Source organism: Sciurus carolinensis, chromosome 4, assembly GCF_902686445.1.
Source record: "Sciurus carolinensis chromosome 4, mSciCar1.2, whole genome shotgun sequence".
Classification (NCBI taxonomy): Eukaryota; Metazoa; Chordata; class Mammalia; order Rodentia; family Sciuridae; genus Sciurus; species Sciurus carolinensis.
Window position 1 is genome coordinate 123,811,989 of NC_062216.1, and position 22,357 is coordinate 123,834,345.

Sequence of the window (22,357 nt, forward strand, 5' to 3'; positions counted from 1 at the left end):
CCAGCCCTTTCTGTATTCTATTTAGAGACAAGGTCTTGATGAGTTGCTTAGGACCTCACTAAGTCTGACTTTGAACTTGCAATCCTCCTGCCTCAGCCTCTCAAGCTGCTGAGATTACAGGCATGCACCACTGCACCTGGCTACTGATTGTCTTATCAATAGTCTTTAGTTAAAAATAATAAAATGGTCAGGGTAGAATCTCTTTCCATAAGAGAACTGTTTAAAGGTAATTAATGAAGATAATCTAAATTTGAGTTCTGGCTCTCCCCCTTCCAGTACTGGGGATTGAATCCAATGGCACTTAGCCATTGAATTGCATCCCCAGCCCTTTTTATTTTTCAAGATAGGGTCTTGCTAACTTGCCCAAGCTGGCTTCAAACTTGGAATCCTCTTCCCTCAGCCTTCTGAATAGCTGGGATTACAGATGTGTGCCATACCCAGTTTGAGTTTTGACTTTAACACTATTAATGACCTGAGGCAGCTCATTGTGATAGTTCTGTACCCCCATATGATAGTTGAGGCCTAAATCAAATAGTATCAGAAAGAACTGTGGGAATCTTGTTATACACACCATAATGTGGCAGCATTAGCTTTCTTAGATCATGTTTATAAATTCAACAGTTTAGGGAGAAGATTACAAAGCAATGGCTCTCTTTTTAAGCTTTTATAAAGTTTGTAATAACCACAGGACTATGATTATTAAAAAATAATTGCCTTAAAGATACTAGTGGATAATGTATCAGAATAATTCACATTCTGAAAATTCCTCTGTCACAGTGGTAGAATCATTAAATGTCTTACATCAGTTTAAAATTGAATCCTAAATTGGCATTGGACTCATAGTAAAGCTTTCCCTCTTATTCTTGGAGTAGGTGGTAATAAATTGAGATCTGTCATGATTGCTTGTAGGAAGAAGATGTGGACTTCCTGGCCAGATTTTCTAAGCTGGTAAATGGAATGGGACAGTCATTGATAGTTAGCTGGAGTAAATTAATTAAGAATGGGGATATCAAGAATGCACAAGAGGCACTACAAGCTATCGAAACAAAAGTGGCGCTTATGTTGCAGCTACTAATTCATGAGGATGATGACATCTCCTCTAACATTATTGGGTTTTGTTATGATTATCTTCATATTTTAAAACAGGTAAGTCTTTGTTTTATTCGTTTTGTCCAGCAGATAATATAAAGGATCCATGACAAATTGGAAAAGTGAAAATAAGAAAACACCCATAATTCTATTGCCCAAAGATATTTACTATTAGTTACTAATGTGTTTTCAGTTTTTTTAAGTTAAAAAAAAAAAAAAACTTAGATCGGAAAACAAATAACAAAATTCTAAAATTTACTATTCAATTAAGTTTGAGAATTATAGTCTTGTTATTTTTTTTCATTTGGAACCTGTATTTCTAAATACTGTAAAAATTGTTAAGTAGATTTGTTATTTTAATTTCATATTCATTTCTTATAAATGATTTTTTGCAGTTAAAGTTTTTCCTGTTATTTCCAGTACAAACTTCAATGTTGATGGCGTTAATTTCCATATAATAGCATGTAGCTTTTTAAAGAATTAGTACCTCATATTATGGCTTTAGATGAGAGCTATCCTCTTTTACTTAATTTGGTTAATTGAATCAGGTAAGCTTAAAGTAGTTAACATAAAGTGATTAGAACATGTCTGCATGTATACTTTGAAAAATTTTAGAAGTGTGGAAGGTGTGATTACTATTGGTAATCCTGCTATGTCTTTCTTTTTTTTTTTTTTTTTTTTTTTTTTTTGGGTGCTGGGGATCGAACTCAGGGCCTTGTGCTTACAAGACAAGCACTCTACCAACTGAGCTATCTCCCCAGCCCTCCTGCTATGTCTTTCTTAAAACTGTTTAATGCTATTTAAAAACAAGATGAGACCAGGGCTAGGGATATAGCTCAGTTGGTAGAGTGCTTGCCTTGCAAGCACAGGCCCTGGGTTCAATCCCCAGTACCGCAAAAAAAAAAAAAGAAAAGAAAAGAAAAGAAAAAACCTGAAAACAAGATGAGACCATTATTTATTGTCTTCAACTCTTCCTTTACCAAATGCATTATACATATTTTTAAAAATCAAATTAATCTACATGTCTTTGAGGTTTACTAGAAAGACAATTACTAGATCTTAGGTATATTTTAAACAAAGGCAGTGCCAAACTGCCCTCCAGAAATGCATGTGTATGTTTAAGAATATCCTAATTGATTAGAAAAATATTCTAGTAAGTACAATTTTAGGAGACCTACTAAATTATTCCTTACTTTTTTAACAGCTTACAGTGCTCTCAGATCAGCAAAAAGCTAATGTAGAGGTAATTGACTTCTTTATACTTATTTAAACCAATAATTGAATCTTCATCTGGTTTCTGCCTTGAAAGTAGCTTAATTTTAAATTACATCAAATTAAAGGATTGACAAAAACTTATCTTTTTCTTAATTTTAGGCAATCATGTTGGCCGTTATGAAAAAATTGACTTACGATGAAGAATATAACTTTGAAAATGAAGTAAGAATTTTTGCATTGAAGAGAAACTAGTTTTATTTTTATTGTTTTGTGTACAGCAAATTAATATTTCAAGTTTTTATTGTTTTGGGGACCTTTTAAACCAATAGTATTTGAAATAATCAAACTACTTAATTGATGTGATCTTATTTATATTGATCATCTAGTCTTGTTTATATTGACGTCAACCTTGGGTAAAATTAGTTAAAACTCTTAGTCTTTGATTTTTTATGTTTTGTCTGTTAATACAGTGTTTTTAAAAAAACACTTTGTAGGACTAGGGGTATAGCTCAGAGACAGAGCACTTGCCTAACATATGTAAGACCTTAGGTTCTGTCTCAAGCACTGCACAAAGAAAAAGGAAAAAAAATCAGAACAAAATTATATCATTGAACTTCATAAAATGTTGACAATATTATCAGTGGTCATATCTGACTTTGCAGTATTTAATAAGAATGACAAATTGAGACCCAGTCAGTAGACCTCAAAGCATCAGTCTGAATAGGAGAATGAGAATGAGGCTTAACTGTCTTTAGCTAAAAAGTCTTGGGCTGGGGTTGTGGCTCCATGGTAGAGTGCTCACCTAGCATGCATGAGGTTAGGTTCAATCCTCAGCACCACATAAAAAATAAAAGTATTGTGTTAAAAAGCAAAAGTCTTATTCATTACTGTCCAGGGTCTATGATAGGATCAGCTTCTCATTAAATGGAAGGTCCATTAAATGCTTGCTGGGAATTCAGTCATGGTGTGTGCTGACATATTCTATTCGTGCATTCAAACTTTGGACTGGTGATGATGACCAATATAGAGTGCATAGGATATGTCATATTTAATATCTCCAGTTATACAATATTACTTCTAGTTTTTGAGGTAAAAAGAGAATAAACAAGGTGCTTACAGTGTCAGAACCCAGTGTGAACCTGTTCTGGTTCTTTTCTCATCCCTTTCTTCTCCCTATGCAATTTCTGGCTCTAGGCTTTTGAGGGCTAGGCCTGTGTTCAGAAATAATTATTAGTGAGCAGAAATAATTATTAGAGGGGAAAAGCTGCTAAGCATATTGATATTTCTGTATTTTAAAAATTGATGGACAATAAAAGTGAAATTTATGAATGCAGAAAACTATAGATTTTAATGTTTTATATGAATCCCTATGCCTTTTAGACTTTTTAAATGATTTTAACCTATATAATAGGGTGAAGATGAAGCCATGTTTGTAGAGTATAGAAAACAACTGAAGTTATTATTGGACAGACTCGCTCAAGTTTCACCAGAGTTACTGCTGGCTTCTGTTCGCAGAGTTTTTAGTTCTACCCTGCAGTAAGTTTTTGTTACTATTTTTGTAACAAGCCCACTTCTTTCCTTCATTCCCTGTTAATGGTCTAAAATAAGTGATAATCAGATGACTTACAAACCCATGTTACTTACGTGTGTCCCTGAAAATGAAGCACTTTTGTACCAATAATTTGTTGATCTTTGTTTTTTATGTAACTTCAATACTTGGCAAAATTAACAATTGCTAAAACTTCTTAATCATTAAAAAGGCTTTTGTTGGTGTGTTACTGTCTTGTGCATCACTGGTTGTATAAAAAGTATATATTCAGATCTCACTGACAATGTTATACCTTGGTAGGAACTGGCAGACCACACGGTTTATGGAAGTTGAAGTAGCAATAAGATTGCTGTATATGTTGGCAGAAGCTCTTCCAGTATCTCATGGTGCTCACTTCTCAGGTGATGTTTCAAAAGCTAGTGCTTTGCAGGATATGATGCGAACTGTAAGTATACTAAAAATAATTTTTTTAACATAATTTTCTGTTTTTACTGTAAGCTAATGGAAACTCCTTAACCGTTACGTTATAGCTTATTATATGTTTATACTGGTGTTTTTAAATGTCACAATAAATAAAGATAGGTTCCCTCACTTTTTCCTACTCCAGTTGGTAACATCAGGAGTCAGTTCCTATCAGCATACATCGGTGACATTGGAGTTCTTTGAAACTGTTGTTAGATATGAAAAGTTTTTCACAGTTGAACCTCAACACATTCCATGTGTATTAGTAAGTATACCCTTTACTCAGTACTTAGTTTCCATGTTTTGCAGCTAATGATCACATAGTATTCTCTTTGTCCTCTGTGTAGAGTCAAAACTTTATCATCTAAAACAAGTCTCCTAAGGAGCCTGTTCATGTAGTATAAAATTACTTGTATATTCTTGGTTCCTGCCTGTTAGTGGCCTAAGAAGTAAAATTTTGGGAACAAAAATGTAGCCTGACAGCAGCAATGAATGAAAGCTTTAAATAAGTGCAGAAATGGTAAAAGTGTCTCTCTTTCTTTAGATGGCTTTCTTAGATCACAGGGGTCTGCGGCATTCCAGCGCTAAAGTTCGGAGCAGAACTGCTTACCTGTTTTCTAGATTTGTCAAATCTCTCAAGTAAGTGTGAAATTTCAGCTGTTAGGGCTAGCTTATTTTTTTAAGCTACCAAATAAACAAATAAATTATTTTTCAAGAACCTGGGGTAGATTTAGTCCTTTCTGTTCTAAGGCATGCTTTACTAGGTATTCCTTTTTTATGTTACGACTTCTCTTGCTCATTAGCCAGATACTACCAAGTAGTTTGTTTTCATACTTTTTTGGTGCTAGAGATAGAATCCAGGGCTTTGTGCTCATTAAGCACAGGCTTTTATCACCCATCACCTATTTGCTACTTCCAGTAAGTAACATCTATTATCACTAATGGCATTTGTTGGTTTTTTAACCAATAATTGTACAACAGTCACTCACTATATGCTTTCTCTCAATTGTTCAAATATATTCCTTGGAAATACACTTTTAACCTAATTCATTTTGTAGTGTTCTTTACAAGTACTATTTTTTGGTATGAAAAGTTCTTTATTATTAGACTTGTAAAATTATAAATCATCTTGATAATCCATCACCACAGAGCCAATAGAGAGAATTTTAAAAATTAATCACAGCCTTAATTGTCAGATGTGGCTAGCCCAGAACCAAACTAGACTTTAGTTCTGTCCTAAAGAGGAATTTGGGGGTTTTTTGTTGTCTTTTGAGCACTGATACTTACTTGTAATTTTCTTTTTTACTTTGTGCAGTAAACAAATGAATCCTTTCATTGAAGATATTTTGAATAGAATACAAGATTTATTAGCCCTTTCTCCACCTGTAAGTATCTGTCCTTCCCAAGTATTTTCCCCATTTGTCATTGAGACCACATATGCCATTAACTTTTGCCTTTGTGGAGTTTTGTTTGTTTTCCCCCTTTAACTGATGGTGGGTAAGATAGGTGTATGTGAGCTTTATTTGTTCTGTTTACCAAAATTCTTTTGATATGGTAAACAAAACAGTAATAGAAAGGAATCAAGAAGTGACTGATAAATTTGGGAGTGTAGGGTATGGTCTGATTTCTCTGTATGTAAAATGAAATGTTTTATGGAAAAGAAAAAAATTTCAACTTCTAAATTATTCTCTAGTATTACCCTTGTAGTAATCATTCTTAGCAATTGCTACTATTATACCAAAGTTTTTTTGTGTGTATCTTTGGGCTTAGGGTAAAAACATTTAAATGCTAATTCGTATGCATTTAAATTGAAATACTTTTGTAAGTACATTTTGACTTGGGTTTTTGTTTTTGTTTTGTTTTGTTTTTTTGTATTAGAGCTTTATGGTTATACATAGTAGTTGGATTCATCCCAACAAACTCATACATGTATGGAAATCATTTTCGGTTCATGATCTCCTCCTTTCTCCTCCCCAACTTATATGTTTGTGTAAAGCAAAATACTGACATTTTTTTTATGAAACCTATTACTAAAGGTGCCATTTAAGAATGTTAAATATAGCTGGGTGCCATGGCACAGCAGCTGGGGAGGCTGAAGCAGGAGGATTTCGAGTTCAAAGCTAGCCTCAACAATGGCGAGGCACTAAGCAACTCAGTGAAACCTTGTCTAAATAAAATGCAAAATAGGACTGGGGATATAGCTCAATGATAGAGCACCCCTGGGTTCAGTCCTCAGTACAAAAAAAAAAAAAGTTAAATATAAAATAATGCTTTGATAAGTATTTATTTTGATAAATATTTAGGTGTCAAGGGTTATGTAATATCACTATGTGAAAGGTTACTAGTAAATTTAATTACTAGTAAATAATTAGTGGTTAATTTATCTTTACTTGCATATTACAAAAACCTGTGGAGTAAAGTACTTCACCCAGTTAATGCCAATTTTCCTTGGCAGTTCACACTGATCCTTAGGCATTCAAGAAGCCTAAGATATCTTATAGATACTGGAAATTGTCCATGCTTTTCGTGTAGGACATATAGGCAAGGATTTTTACTGTATCTTTTTTCTAAGTTGCTTAGAGCCTTGGTAAGTTGCTGAGGCTGGCCTTGAACTTGTAATCCTCCTTCCTCAGCCTCTCAAGTTGCTGAGATTATAGGCATCCACCACTACACTTGGCTCTTATTAAATTTTTAAACATTCTTACAAAGATTAGTTTCTGTAGCCTATGTATCAATAGTCAAAGCCTTTCTGAATATCTATTTAGCCTCATAACAGTCTTACAAAAAAGATTTCTACAAAAGGAAATAAGAAAGCTAATTAATAATGATCTAATATTATCATTTGTGAAGCATCATTAGGACTAGTTTTTTAGTGCTGGGGTTTCTGAGTTGCACCCCAACCTAGGACTCGAATTAGAAGGATGATCTTTTGAGTTCTAATTCAGTTTTCTTTCCATTATATGGTTATGGAAGAAAATTTGTCTTAAAGGTATTTGATCTATGAGATGATGTGCCTGTTCCTCTTGTACTTATTCTAATTAAATGAAAGGAACTTAAAAATTTTTTAAATAAGACTAAATTTCATTCTAGGAGAATGGTTACCAGTCCTTGTTGAGCAGTGATGATCAACTCTTTATTTATGAGACAGCTGGAGTGCTGATTGTTAATAGTGAATACCCAGCAGAAAGGAAGCAAGCCTTAATGAGGAATCTATTGACTCCACTAATGGAGAAGTTTAAAATTCTGTTAGAAAAATTGATGCTGGCACAAGATGAAGAAAGGCAGGCAACTCTAGCTGACTGTCTCAACCATGCTGTTGGATTTGCCAGGTAAGCATGATAATAATTAAAATTGTAAAGCATGTTTCTCTACACAGCAGAATCACTTATTTGAATCTTTTAGGATAGGCACACACATCTGTTTCCAAAACTGATTACTGAGAGAACTGTTGAACTTTTTTTCTTGTCAACCCAGCAAAGTAGGTTTATCCAAAGAAAAGAACAGATCGTGTGCCATTCTTTATTTTTGCCTTGATGTCTGTCTAAATCCTTAACCCCATCCTCTGAACTTCTTTGGTATAAATTGTGTATTTAGCTCAAGTGTTTATATACTAAAAAATATTGGGACATCTTGAGTTGATCTTAGTACTGAGGCTTCTTTTTAGCTTTCCATTTTATCCTGACCACCCAAGCAGCCATTTCTTTCTCTTTACCTGTACTTGTCATTGGCAAACAGTGATAGCATGAAAGTTGTAGTGATTGCTAATTAGAAGTTGCATGGAAAAATTGTCCTATAGTATACTTCAGAGCAAGAGTTAGGTGTTAGGTTATATAAATAAATTGATTTTAAAGATTGTTTCCTGAATTTAAATTGGTAGCTCGCAAATTGTCTAGTACAGTTTAGTCATAGTAAATAGTTTATTTTCTTTTCTGCATACATTATCAGGATTTTATAAAACATTTAGATAGACTTATAGTAGAAGGATTATAATAACTACATCTCATTCATTTAATTTCAGCCTTTTATTTTGGAATAATAACTGAAAGCAATAGTTTACCCATAACCACGTTAGTTATATTGTGTAGAAAATAAAGAAGCTTCTAAGTTTTGTCAGTTTTGTGATTGTTGTGCATTGTGTTCAATACTCCATAATACTTTTGAAGAGTAAAGTTAAATTTGTTGCCTGGTTTTTCTTATGTAGTCGAACCAGCAAAGCTTTCAGCAACAAGCAGACTGTGAAACAGTGTGGCTGCTCTGAAGTTTATCTGGACTGTTTACAGACATTCTTGCCAGCCCTCAGTTGTCCCTTACAAAAAGATATTCTCAGAAGTGGAGTTCGCACTTTCCTTCATCGAATGATTATTTGCCTAGAGGAAGAAGTTCTTCCATTTATCCCATCTGCCTCAGAACACATGCTCAAAGACTGTGAAGCAAAAGACCTCCAGGAGTTCATTCCTCTAATCAACCAGATTACGGCCAAATTTAAGGTACCACAAATCTTCAGAACTCCAAGACTCTTCAGACTTAAAGAGTAGATTATTGCTTATCTTCAGATGTGTCTTGGGTTTCGTCCTTTTTTTTTTTTTTTTAACTATGTATTACTTGAGGACATGTATCATAAATTTTTATCATCACCAACATCCTGTCTGACACATGGGTCAGAATAAAAACATCTTAGCTACTCGGTTTAACAGAAGAAAACTACAAGTATATTGCTGAGGATGTGGCTTAGTGGTAGAGCACTTGCCTAGCACACACAAAACCCTAAGTTCAAACCCCAACACTACCAAAAAAAAAAAAAAAAAACCAGAGAAAACTACTAGTATATTATTTTAGAAAAGCAAATTAAAACAGTATTGAGTCTTAAATGTCTAAAGAGGTGAATAAGAAATATTGCAATTTATGTGTCCAAGCAAGAGTTTAAAATGACTTCAGTGTACTAAAGATGTACAACGAAATTTAAGCCAGATATGACTAATAAAAATGGCTAACACATAATGCTCAGTGTCTGTTCTAAACATTTTTTGCACATTTTCTTATTTAATCCTCATAATAACCCTAAGTGATAGGGATTACATCTTATAGATGGGGAAACTGAAGTACAGAGAGGTTAAGTAGTTTGCCCAAGGGCATATAAAAATCATAGAATTCCAATCATATATCTTGATTTATAATTTAGCAATAAAATTTATTTCTCAGGAGTTAAATTTGAAAATAAACTTCATGGCAATTTTTTTATTGTGAATACTACTATTTTAACCTGAATCTTAACTATAGGAAATGAATTGAAATTGATTTTTTTTTTTTTTTTTTTTTTTAGTTGTACATGGACACAATACCTTTATTTTATTTATTTATTTTTATGTGGTAATGAGGATTGAACCTCGTGCCTCATACGTGCTAGGCAAGTGTTCTACTACTAAGTTATAACCCCAGCCCGAAATTAATGGTCTTAAGACTTTCAGTAATATTTATGTTAAAGATTCTGTCTTAAAGTTGCTGATTTACTAACTGAATTGTGTATATCCATCTCCTAAATAGAACCTCTGAAGGAGTGTTTAAAATTTTTTCCCTTAGCCAGGCACAGTGGCACATACCTATAGTCCCAGCAACTTGGGAGACTGAGACAGGAAGATTACAAGTTCAAGGCTGGCCTCAGCAACTTAATGAGGTCCTGTCTCAAAATAAAAGTACCTCTGGATTCATTCCCCAGTACCAAATATCACAAATCTCCCTTAAGTTTTCACATTAGTTTTCTTACTTGTTTCTGAGGCAGTAATAATTGTTTCTTATCTTCAGATACAGGTATCCCCATTTTTACAACAGATGTTCATGCCCTTGCTCCATGCAATTTTTGAAGTGCTACTTCGACCTGCTGAAGAGAATGACCAGTCTGCTGCTTTAGAGAAGCAAATGTTGCGGAGAAGTTACTTTGCCTTCCTGCAAACAGTCACAGGCAGCGGAATGAGCGAAGTTATAGCAAATCAAGGTGGGGATGCATGCCACGCCCATTTTGTCTTCTTAAGTCCTTGTCACAGTTATACATCTATGTGCGTAAGGGTGAGTTGAGGTAAACACAAAACTTTTGAAGTAGTTGTATGTTGACTTCTAAAAATATAGCTCAGTATTTTTAGGATAGAAATCAATTTCATTTTCAGCACCTTAAAATTAATTTATATTCGGTTTTTCTAAATTAGTATTCTTAATTGCTGCTTTACTAATCTAAACATCATAGTGACCACTTATGAGAGTTGATCTGACAATTGAGTCTTGCTGGTTAATTTATCATCTTGGAATTGAAAATGTACAGGTATATATAGATCAACATAAGTAATTCCGTTATATAGGAAATCCAGGAGACAAGATAGCAAGAGAATATTCTCAGTACTTAAAATTTATGTGCTTAGTTAATATTAAAATCAAGGGGCCTCATCAACTCTATAAATGCTTTTTGACCTATTATTGTACATTAATTGAGAGCTTCAGATTGCCTTTCTTGTTCTTTTTGAAATTAAACTTTGATTCTCCTCTTCAGGTGCAGAGAATGTAGAACGAGTGCTTATTACCATTATCCAAGGAGCAGTTGAATATCCAGATCCAATTGCTCAGAAAACATGTTTTATCATCCTCTCAAAGTTGGTAGAACTCTGGGGTAAGATAACTTTGTGTTTCGTTTTTGTTCTTGTTGCTTGTTTGTTTGTTTTGCAGTGCTGGGGGTGGAACCCAGGGCTTCACACATGCTAGGCAAGTGCTCTCTACCACTGAGCTACACCCCCCAACCTGTTTTATGTTTTTTTGGTATTTTTAGCCTTCTTTCCCCAGCTTGTTTCATAAGACTCTTAAAGATGAAATGGAACCCTAGCCCAAGCATAGCCAAGAAGTAGGAGTTGATTTTTCCCTGGTGATGAATTAATTGATTTTCTTTTATACAAGATGAAAATTGAATTCTCTTGACAGGAGGTAAAGATGGACCAGTGGGATTTGCTGATTTTGTTTATAAGCACATTGTCCCTGCATGTTTCCTAGCACCTTTAAAACAAACCTTTGACCTGGCTGATGCACAAACAGTATTGGTAAGCACCTAGAAATCTTGTTTAACTTGTCTAGATCTCGTATACTCAAAATTTCTTCTTTAATGCAGATTGATTATATTATGTTCCATTGATTTTTTTTTTTAAATTGAATGATTTTTAAATAAATTTAATTAATTAATTTAATTGTGTAAGTGCCAGGGCTCAAACCGAGAGTGAGGCAAGCACTCTACAATTGAGTTGTACCACCATCCCAGGATTTATTCTTTTAAAGGTTGATGATAACCTCTTGGACCTTTTGTGGATTCCTATTGAATCCCACAGTTAAGAATGAATATTTAAAATTCAATTCCTTCAATTTTAACAACCAAGACTTTTTAGGACCTTGAAACAAGTCATGATAAACACAGAAACCTTGATTTAGTAGTGTCTTCCTACTACATTCTATTTTTATTTATTTTTTTATTTACTGATGATCAAACCCATGGCCTTGTACATGCTAGACAAGTGCTTTACCACTGAGCTACATCCCAAACCCTTCTACTCCTTCAAATTAATGGCTCTCCCTATTAAGAGTATTAAATGGCAACTTTCTTCTCCTTATGAGTTTCCCTAAATCATACTTCAGAGTACTTCATGTCAAATACTTGCCCTTGTCTCACATCCCCACAATCTAGTAAAAGCCATATTTCATAATTATAATTTCCTACATTAAAATCCCATTTTGTTTTGTAGTTCTTTGTTTTTTATTTTCTTTTTCTATCTCATGTACTTACTCCACCTGTCTATTACTGTCTCTCTCTTCTTTGGAGGTAACTATTTCCCTGGAAATTTAGAGCAGCATATTTTCCTGGCAGCAGCCAGGAAATAAAAAGTTGGGTCAGTAACCAAGAATTTACCATACTAAGACCTTTAAACTTCTTTTCCACAGGCTCTCTCTGAGTGTGCTGTGACACTGAAAACCATTCATCTCAAACGGGTAAGATTTGATTCACTGCTCTTCATTCTCATGTGTTAAATTGGTGATAGTTTTAATTGTGTTTGGTTCATGTTCTTCAAAGCTGTATCTTTAGGTATTCAGTGCTGTTTTGGATGTGGGGCTGGTGGGTGAATGAAAGTAGCAGTATTGTTTATCATCCTTCATGTTTTGGGTAACAAGGTTTAAATATTTTGGTTTGACAAAGGATGTGAAGAGTCTTAACGAGAATTTTCAAGATCTGACTTCACCATAGCCAGATTTCTTCAGCTTCTTAGTATGACAAATGATTAGAGACCTTCATTACTTCAGAATGTCCTATTCTTGATGATTTCTAAGAATCATAAGTGATTGTGGGTATTTTAAATAACTTTAATTGGTTGCCAGCATTTAAAATAAGATTTTTTTTTTCTCTTAACAAAAATCCCTATCCCCAACTTCTCCAAGAGCCAGAAGGCTAGTACAGGGCCAGCGTTTCCTCATAGCAGCAGTTCCTCTCACCTCCTGAAAGATGAACTCTTACTTACCAGTCTCCTTTCAGCCCTGTCACTTATTTGAACTTGAGGTTTTCATTATGATAGAGACTTGAAGGGTTTTCAATTTAATAGTATTTTCTCTACAGTCTGCTTTATGCTAGGGTATCGTATTTGTGGAATTTGGAATCAATCAAGAAAGACCATTGCATAATAGTGGGTTATTTGAGATGATGAGCAATCATAGGAAATAAGCAGAGAATATAGATTTTAAAAGATGAGAAGGGACCTGAGAAATTTTAAGAAACAATGCAGTATTATTTTTCCCTCTTAAGAAGTCATTGATTTGGGAACAGTAATCTTAAAAGGAAATCCAAATATTGATGCAGGAAAGAGTGCCTTGGGCAAAATGTATTGCTTTCATTGTGATAACTGTTACTTTCTGGTTAGGCCATCTGTATAATAATGCTTTTCAGTTAGATTCAAATTCGAAAGTGAAATTAGTCTTTTTCAGTTTTTAAGTATTAGATATGTTAAATTTGCTTACAGCCATGCTCTCAGAAACACATTATATATTACAAAAGGGAAACCATTTTTAAATTGTATCCTAGGTTCCTTTGTAACCACCATGGCTGAGCAGTGTTTAAGAGTTAATTTGTGGAGTTCTCCTTTCCTTCCACCAAGCTGATGAGAGACAGAATGTTTATAGGTTTTAGCATGTAAAAGTAGTAGGAAATGGCCTCTATTGAAGAATGATGGTTTCAGAAGTCCATTGATGTACTTTTAGTAAAGATTCAATCAACTGAAGACTGGGTAACTCATCTTCTGCATTTCTGGCTATTATTTCCTCATCTATACCTTCTGACTGCTAAATTTCCTGTATTCTAGTTAGTTGAACAGGTAAAGAAGGTATCTTTTTATTGCTATTATCTTCTATAATGTATCTTTTTTGCCTGTATTTTATTTCCTAAAGATGATGATTACCCTGGCATTGTTCAGAGCTTCCCTCCATGTACGTACAACCTGTAATCTGCCCAATGGTAGATATGACAGGAACACCTTCCTTTGCTATCCCTTTCAATGCAGGGAAGGCTCTGGCATTGTGACCTGAATTCAGAAGTAATATTTAGCAGTACTTAACACTAAGTAATGTTAACATGTAGTGAATGCTAAGGCCTATTCTAAGAGCTTTATATTTCTTAATTCTTCAAATCCTTACAATAACCTAATTTTTTTTTTGGGGGGGGGGGTGCTGGGGATGGAACCCAGGGCCTTGTGCTTACAAGGCAAGCACTCTACCAGTTGAGCTATCTCCCCAACCCCACAATAACCTAATTTTTCAGATGAAGAAACTAAGGCTCAGAGAGGTGAAGTAGCCTACCCAAGTTGCCAGAGCAAATACTCTACCACTGACATACATCCCCAGCCCTTTTTATTTTGAGACAGAATCTCATTCACTTGCCCAGGCTGGCCTCAAACTTGCCATCCTTCTGGCTCTGCAGGAGAATCCCCAATAATTGGATTATGGGCATGTGCCACTATACCTGGTTTGTCTATTAAAATATACATGTGTCATTCCAATTTCTTTTCAAACATCATTAATGTGCAGAAAGAAAATAACTTTGTTATAATTATCTTTTACTCTTTAGGGCCCAGAATGTGTTCAGTATCTTCAACAAGAATACCTGCCCTCCTTGCAGGTAGCTCCAGAAATAATTCAGGTAAGAACTGTCCTAGCACATTTTGTTCTTTTTTTTTTTTTTTTTTTTTTTTTTGCGGTGCTGGGGATTGAACCCAGTAGGCCTTGTGCTTGCGAGGCAAGCACTCTACCAACTGAGCTATATCCCCAGCCCACAATTTCTTCTTAAAGAAGTGTGAGTATATAGTTCAATCTAAATTTTTGTTCAAGAAAGCCAGACTATGCACACCTTGAGGTTTGTGTACAGAAAAGAGTGTTTAGTAGACTATAGTCCAAACTTCACGAGATCTGTCTTGAAATTATGAGTTTTTCGGTTCTGCCACTACACCGTGTTAACTCTTGATAAGTCTTATTCTACCATACTTTTGGGCAGGGGGTGTTACTGGGGATGAAATCCAGGGGTGCTTTACCCCTGAGCTACATTCCCAGCAAGCCCCCTGCTTGTTTTTTTTGTTGTTGTTGTTGTTCTGGTTTTCAATTTATTTTGAGACAAGGTCTCACTAGGTTGCTAAGACCAGGATCACTGGCATGTGCCACCATTCCCAGTGCACACTAAGTATTTTGGTAACCATAATTCACAATGATAGATTTCCTTTGTAATTCTGTGGTATTGTTTTATGGGGTTTTTTTTGTTTGTTTGTTTTTTGTTTTTTTTTTTGGGGGGGGGGTGCTGGGGATCGAACCCAGGGCCTTGTGCTTACAAGGCAAGCACTCTACCAACTGAGCTATCTCCCCAGCCCCTTGTTTTATGCATTTTAATAAACATTCAAAAAGGAGTCTTATAGGCTTTCCCAGACTGCCCAAAGGGACTCTATCATGTATATAGCCTCTGTTCTTGCTGGGCATAGTGACGCATGCCAATAATCCCAGCAATTTGAAAGACTGAGGCAGGAAGATCTCAAGTGCAAGGTCAGCCGATAAGTTAGCAAGACCCTGTCTCAAAGTTAAAAACAGAAAGGGCTAGGCATATTGATCAGTGGTAGAGCAATCTTGAGTTCAGTCCCCATTATGACACACACAAGAAAATACCCTTTGTTCTAAAGATTTATGCCAAGCTTATCAGTGCTTGAGTTGTTAATATGAAACTATATTTTGAGGTAAGTGATTAGAAAGTTATCTTATATTTTTATACTTTTATAAAGGATAATAGCTTTTATTTATTTTCTTGGCTTATGTATTTCTAGACTTCAATAGTATGTGAAGCTAATGAGGTCTCAAACTTTTCATTAAAACTAGAATTACAATCTCTTAAAGATTTGGTTTTTCATCAACAGAATTTTGGGGTTTTGGGGTTTGTTTTTTCTTTAATTACTCTTTATTGTTAACATTTTTAAGTGTATAATACATTATTGTTAATTGCAGGGACAGTGTTGTACCTGTACAGCATTAGACAAATCTCTAGAATGTATTCATTTTTCATAACTGAGACTTTATGCCTCTTATCAAGTCCCATGTCTGCCTCCTCCAGCCCCTGACAACCACCATTCTGCTCTGATTCTATAAATAGGACTGTTTTAGTTACCTCAAATAGTGGAGTTATGGTATATTTTTGTGATCAGCTATTTCACTTAGGATAATGTCCTCAAAGTTCATCCATGTACTTTGGATTTTCATTCTTGCAGGTGGTAGGATCTCCTTTATTAAGACTGAATATTTCACTGTGTACATATATACCACATTGTCTTCCTTCATTAATCAGTAGGCATTGAGGTTATTTCCACATCTTGATAATGCTTCGGTGAACATGGGAGTGCTGATATCTCTTGGCAATCCTGTTTCTTCTGATGAATACCCAAAGGTGGTATTACTAGATCGTATGGCAGTCGTTTATTGTTTTGTTTTGTTTTTTTGGTACCAAGGATTGAACCAAGGGGGTGCTTACCCACTGAGCAACATCCCCAATCCTTTTTTTGTGTGTTAGTTTATTTCTTATTTTGAGGCAGGGTCTCGCTAGATTGCTCAGGGCCTTGCTAAGTTGCTGAGGCTGGCTTTGAACTGTGATCCTCCTTCCTTAGCCTCCCAAGCTGCTGGGATTATAGGCATTCACCACAGCGCCTGGCATGGCATTCGTATTTTAAGAACCTTTATACTAGGCTGGGGATGGAGCTTAGTAGTAGGGTACATGCTTAGCATGTGTGAAGCCCTGGGTTCAATCCCAGTACCAGCAGAAAAAAAAAGAACCTTGATACTGTTTCCACAGCAGCTCAATCATTACATTTTCTTCACCAATTAAGAGGTTCCCATTTCTTTCATCCTTACCAACTCTTATCTTTTGTTATAATTACTTTGTGTTTTGTGTTCTTTTTTGAGGTAGGGTTGCCAGATTGGCTTTAAACTCATTTAGGAGTTTGGGCTCAGGCAGTCCTAGTATTTGGGCCTACAATGACAAGCCTCCATGCCCCGCTTTATGTTTTTTGTTGTTGTTGTTGTTTTGTTTGTTTTTTTGTTTTTTTAAGATGGCCATCCTACCAGATGTGGGGTGATAGTTCTTTATTATTTCTATTTCTCTGATGGTTAGTGATAATTGAGCATCTTTTCATATACCTGCTAGTCATTTTGTACTCTATTCAAGTCTTTAACCCAATTTCTGGGTTATGAGTTTCTTGTTATTTTTGTTTGGTGGTGCTGGGGATTGAACCCAGGGCCTCACACGTGCAAGGCAAGTGATCTACCACTGAGCTAAATCCTCACCACCACATTCCTAGATAATTATTTTTAAATTTTACTATTGAATAGTAGAGATTCCTTGTATATTTAATACCCTTTATCAGATATATGGTTTGCAAATATTTTCTCCCTTCCCGTAGCCATTCTATAGGTTGCTTTTCCACTCTGTTGCTTACTGTGCAGAAGCTTTTCAGTTTACTGTACCCTTGTTTGTCTATTTTTACTTTGGTGCTTGTACTTTTTCCTGATGTCCCTGAATTCATCGCCAACACCAGTGTCCTAAAGCTTTCCCACTATGTTTTCTTCTATGAGTTTTTACAGTTTCAAATCTTTTTTGTTTAAGACTATAATAGATTTTGAGGTGATTTTTGTATGTGGTTTGAGATAAAGGTTCATTTCATGTGAATATTTAGCTTTCCCAACAATGCATGTTGAAGAAACTATTCTTTTCCATTGTGTATTCTTGGCAGCTTTGATAAAATCAGTTGACCAGGGCCAGGATAGCTCAGTGAGGCCCTGGGTTCAATCCCTATTACCCAAAAGAAAACTCATTTGACCATATATGTATGGATTTATATTTGAACTCGGTGTTTATGCCTGTACCATACTTATTTTATTGTAGCTTTGTAACATCTGAAATCAGAAAGTATGACTTTGTTCTTTCTTAGGGTTAATTTTGCTACTAGGGGGTCTTTGTAATTCCATATAAACTTTAGTAGTATTTTTTCTTTTTCTGTAAAAAAATGTCATTGCTTTCAATGACATTTTTCTGTAAAAAAATGAGATTGCTTTCAAACTGTGGCTCACTTTGTTTTTTCTTTGGAGTAAATAAGAAGCACTTTTGCTCCTAATGGAGCAGGGGTATTTATTTAATATCCCAGCCAGTGGTTACTCCTTTCCTCACATTCCTATATGCAGTTGTGCAAAGGAGGTCCCTTGTATTGTAATAAGATATCCAATGTTTCTGGTGACAAAAACCAGCTTTCCTATGGTCAAGGTAACTCCACATTATATCATAGCCTATCATAGCCTTGGGACTTAGTCCCACACACGGGTTTTCAGAGTTGCTTTGTAATTCCCCATTGTCTCTGTGGGTAGTGGTGCTAGGCCCAGGTAAAGCACCTACCCTTCCACTTCACAGATGCATTCCTCCAAGAAATACTTTTAAGGCCAAAGTGAACTGGGCAAGAGAGCCTTTTCTCCAGTTCCTCTTTCTGGAGGGTTTCCTTATTCTTCCCCATGTTTTGTGGGGGTTTTTTGTTTTTTTGTTTTTTTAATGTGCTCTGTGATCTCCTTACTGCTCTTGGTCTCTACATCCACCAGGATCTGCTCTCCATAATCTAAATAGAGTCACATGAAGGGTGATGGTGTCATGTTCTTAAGCATCATAATCTGCACCCAAAGGTTTTTCTTTTGGATCTGAGGTATGTTAAAAGACACAAGTTTATCTGGTGCCCACACTGAGCTCCCTATGCATGTTGTAATTCACCATCATGACCTGCACCAAGTCCTGACCACTGTGGTCACCCAGGCCTAGGTACTGCAGATGTGGAAACATCCCTTCATGGATGTGGTGGCCAGCTTAAGCATCAAGGACAAAAGAGAGAGCAGCAAATGTCCCATCACTGGCAGACCTCATGCCACTTGGATCGCTTTTGGATACTTATGGATATTTTAACACAGGATGTCTTTCAGGGATGTTCTTTCAGTTTTTATGGCTGGGGGTAAAGGTTGGTGGTAGAGCATTTGCCTTGCATGCATAAGACCCCAAGTTCAGTACCCAGCATTGGTAGGGTAGGGGTGAAGAAATGCTTCCCCCCTACCACAGGTTGTAATAGCAGTTACTTTTTCAATATATTTTTATTGATGCATTTTAAGTATGTAAAATGGTGAGATTGTTATTACATATTTGTACATGCGCACTTTATAACAACATAATTTTGGTCAGTATCTCCTCCCCCCACCCCTTGTCCCTTTCCTCTACTCTACTGGTCTCCCTTCAGTTTTCATGAGATCTCCCACCTAAAACACAAATACTTTAAAAAGTTTTTATAATGTTGAGAGTTTTTGTTTGTTTTACTTTGCTTGGTTTTGTTTTTGTGGTGCTGGGATTAAAACTAGGACCTTATGTATACTAGATAAGTGCTTTACCACTGAGCTACATTCCCCAACCCTATAATGCTGTTTTTTAAAAAAGCACTGAAAATTTGGAAATAATTATATAAGTAAGCTAATATTTTTATGAAATCAGTGTTATTATTCATGTGAACTTTTTGCCTATGAGCAGTAGAATATAACATTCAATTATAGCTAATATTTCCAAATTGCCAAAGTAAATTTTCATATTTTTATCTAGTGATTTGATTATAAAATCTAGCTTAAGCAACCTCAATCTCCATTTCTCATCTGCCTTGTATTCTCACAACACTTTTTGCAGAATTCTCCTTTAGAAAATTATCTTTGTTTTTAGATCTAGCTCTTCTTTAGCTCTTCTCTTATAGCCATAACAATGTAATTTTTGTCCTATTCACTCTTCTCAGGCATGAGTTTATCTTGTCCAGGAGAGGCATATGAAGGCAGTCTGTCTGAAAAATATCATAAATTTTTGAAAAATTTTGAAAAATGCCTAAATTTTTTTGTGGTGAAGATCTGTTTGGGTTGATTTTTATAAGCTATAATAGAAATACTTGTGGAAGGGCTGGGGATATAGCTCAGTTGGTAGAGAGCTTGCCTCGAATGCATAAGGCCCTGGGTTCAATCCCCAGCACCACAAAAAGAAAGAAAGAAATACTGTAGATTTGAAGCTATCTTAATGTATAAGTGTATAGATAAAGAAAATATGGAATATACATAAATTGTATTATTCAGCCTTAAAAAAAGAAAGAAAATATCACATGGTAAAACATGGATGAATCTCGAGGTCATATGCAAGAAATAAATGTAAAAATTGTTAAGATGGTAAGTTGTGATTTTTACCACAATGTTTTTAAAAAAGAGCCTAAACCTAGCTACTCAGGAATCTGAGGCAGGAGGATTACAAGTTTGAGGCCAGCCTCAGCAACTTGGTGAGACCATGTCTCAAAATAAAAAAAAGGGCTGGGACTGTAACTCAGAGGTAGAGCACCCCTGGGTTCAAGCCCCAGTGCCTGAATAAATAAATGAATAATAAATAGTTGTTGTTGTTTTATTTAAGAGTACTATGGCGGGGGGAGTACTGTGAATTTGAATTGATGGGTTTAATATTACCATATCAATTCTTCTCTTTCCTTCCTTCCCTGCCTCACAGGAGTTTTGTCAAGCGCTTCAGCAGCCTGATGCTAAAGTTTTTAAAAATTACCTAAAGGTAGGTATTTGGGAAATTTCTATATCTCCATACAATTAAGTAATATTTGAGGGCCCAAAGAGAATAGATATGTGCCATAGTTATCTACTTACTTTGGGATCTCTTTGCTGTAAATGCTGCTTCTAAGATCTGCAGTTATGGATGTTTCCATGAAACCCCTCTCAACTAAGCTCTTGCAAAAGATTATTTGAAGTTAGATATGCACACTGAATGTCTGCACACCCTGAGTGTATTGTATAAAAATATTTGCCAGTTTCTTTTACAGCTCCCTGACATAATTAAATAGGAACTAGAAGATTGGGGAAAAGCAAAATGTTCAAGAAGTTGCCCATACTAAGTTGGAAGGAAGAAGCTAAAAATATAAAAACAGAAATGTGAATTATTTGCTAACATCCTATTTTGAAACATTCAAATTGTATATAGACAAAATGGAGAATCCTTAGGTTTGGCTTCAAGGCTCTTTTTATATTCCAAATCACTGAATTAAAAAAGTAAAACCCCTGTAAGTTGGCAAGAAATGCCAAGTGTTTATTTGGTATTCACATTTACAACTAGTGAGGTAAGATTATGTTGTTTCACCTAGGTCCTCAGCCATTCTACATTTTGACTTTTTTTTTTTTTTTTTTTTAATGTACTAGGCACTTTTTTAGCTCCTAGGAATACCACTGATTTTTCCCTGCCCAAGGAGTTCTTGATCTAGAAATAAAGTTATACTGTAGCAGTATGCAAAACTGTTTCCTATTTTTATTTATTACTTTCCATAAATTTGAGAGAAAAACACTGTACTAAATTTCTTGGTAGCAGGTAATCAGTGAATGAATGACTGGTTATTTTGCCCAAGACATTCTAAAGAATTCATAAATCAAAGAACTCTATTGAGTGAATAGTTAAATGTGCCATCTGATGGCTGATTTCCAACATCTCTTCTCAGTTACTTTCATTATTATAGTTTCCTAGCTTAAACACCTTAAAAGAGTTTGTGTGGAAGAATATTGAGAATTATTTCATCTTTGAGAACCCTTCCTTCCCCCACAGTCCCATAAAAACATAATTTTTTATTTTGAGACATGGTCTCACTAAGTTGCTAAGGCTGGCCTCAAACTTGTAATCCTCCTGCCTCAGATTTCTGAGTAGCTTGATTTATAGGTGTGTGCCACCTTGCCTTACACTTTTTTTAAAAAATTGTGATAAAAATACAACTTACAATCTTAACCATTTTTACATTTATTTCACTCTGCATATGACCTCAGTAACTTCTGTTCAGTAACTTTTAAATCAAACTTGATTAAAAGACCAAAGAAATCAATAACAGTAAATCTAAGTATATTATAGAAAGCTTATGCTCCATATATTACTTATTTGATCTGCACAACATTTATGAAGTGTTCCTCCTCAAGCCCAGCTTCTCTTCAGTGATGGCAATCTTTTAGTAATAGCATTACATCAGTGTTAGAATTATTCTTCTAATAAGAAAAATGAAGTTCATTCTTTCTGTCTACCTGTTCTCCTGGTCCTATCTCCCCTTCATTTGTTCTAGCCAGGCTGATCTATTTGAAAACATCAAACAGTACTTTCAAATCTGTTGCCCTTCCCTGTAGCCTTCCTAAACCCATCATTTACTAAAAATAAGTTCATGGTTTTTAGTTAGACATTTACATTTTTTTTTTTTTTTTTCCCCAGATTCTGATCTCAGATTACCTTCCCAGTTTCTCTTGCAGGAACTATCTTTGCTATTCATGCTGTTTTCCAAAAATTCTGCCTTATTGGCATCCCTCTTTCTTTATGAATTCTACCCATTCTTTTAGGCTTTCCTTAAGCCTCACCTCCTTGTAAGGCTTTCTTTTACTCAAATG

At 35.2% G+C, this 22,357-nt stretch overlaps 1 protein-coding gene across 5 annotated transcripts in view; it reads left to right on the forward strand.

The window, feature by feature from the left end:
* Xpot (exportin for tRNA) overlaps positions 1–22,357 on the forward strand; it is a 39,910-nt gene that overhangs the window by 13,998 nt on the left and 3,555 nt on the right. For all 5 annotated transcript variants that reach the window (XM_047551287.1, XM_047551288.1, XM_047551286.1 and 2 more), the window contains 16 exons: positions 910–1,146; positions 2,294–2,332; positions 2,464–2,526; positions 3,716–3,840; positions 4,154–4,298; positions 4,461–4,580; positions 4,860–4,954; positions 5,631–5,700; positions 7,406–7,644; positions 8,517–8,802; positions 10,115–10,304; positions 10,851–10,967; positions 11,273–11,388; positions 12,278–12,325; positions 14,445–14,516; positions 20,448–20,504. In XM_047551287.1, the coding sequence (XP_047407243.1) occupies positions 910–1,146; positions 2,294–2,332; positions 2,464–2,526; positions 3,716–3,840; positions 4,154–4,298; positions 4,461–4,580; positions 4,860–4,954; positions 5,631–5,700; positions 7,406–7,644; positions 8,517–8,802; positions 10,115–10,304; positions 10,851–10,967; positions 11,273–11,388; positions 12,278–12,325; positions 14,445–14,516; positions 20,448–20,504 (2,019 nt within the window). The remainder of the gene's footprint in view (positions 1–909; positions 1,147–2,293; positions 2,333–2,463; positions 2,527–3,715; positions 3,841–4,153; positions 4,299–4,460; positions 4,581–4,859; positions 4,955–5,630; positions 5,701–7,405; positions 7,645–8,516; positions 8,803–10,114; positions 10,305–10,850; positions 10,968–11,272; positions 11,389–12,277; positions 12,326–14,444; positions 14,517–20,447; positions 20,505–22,357) is intronic.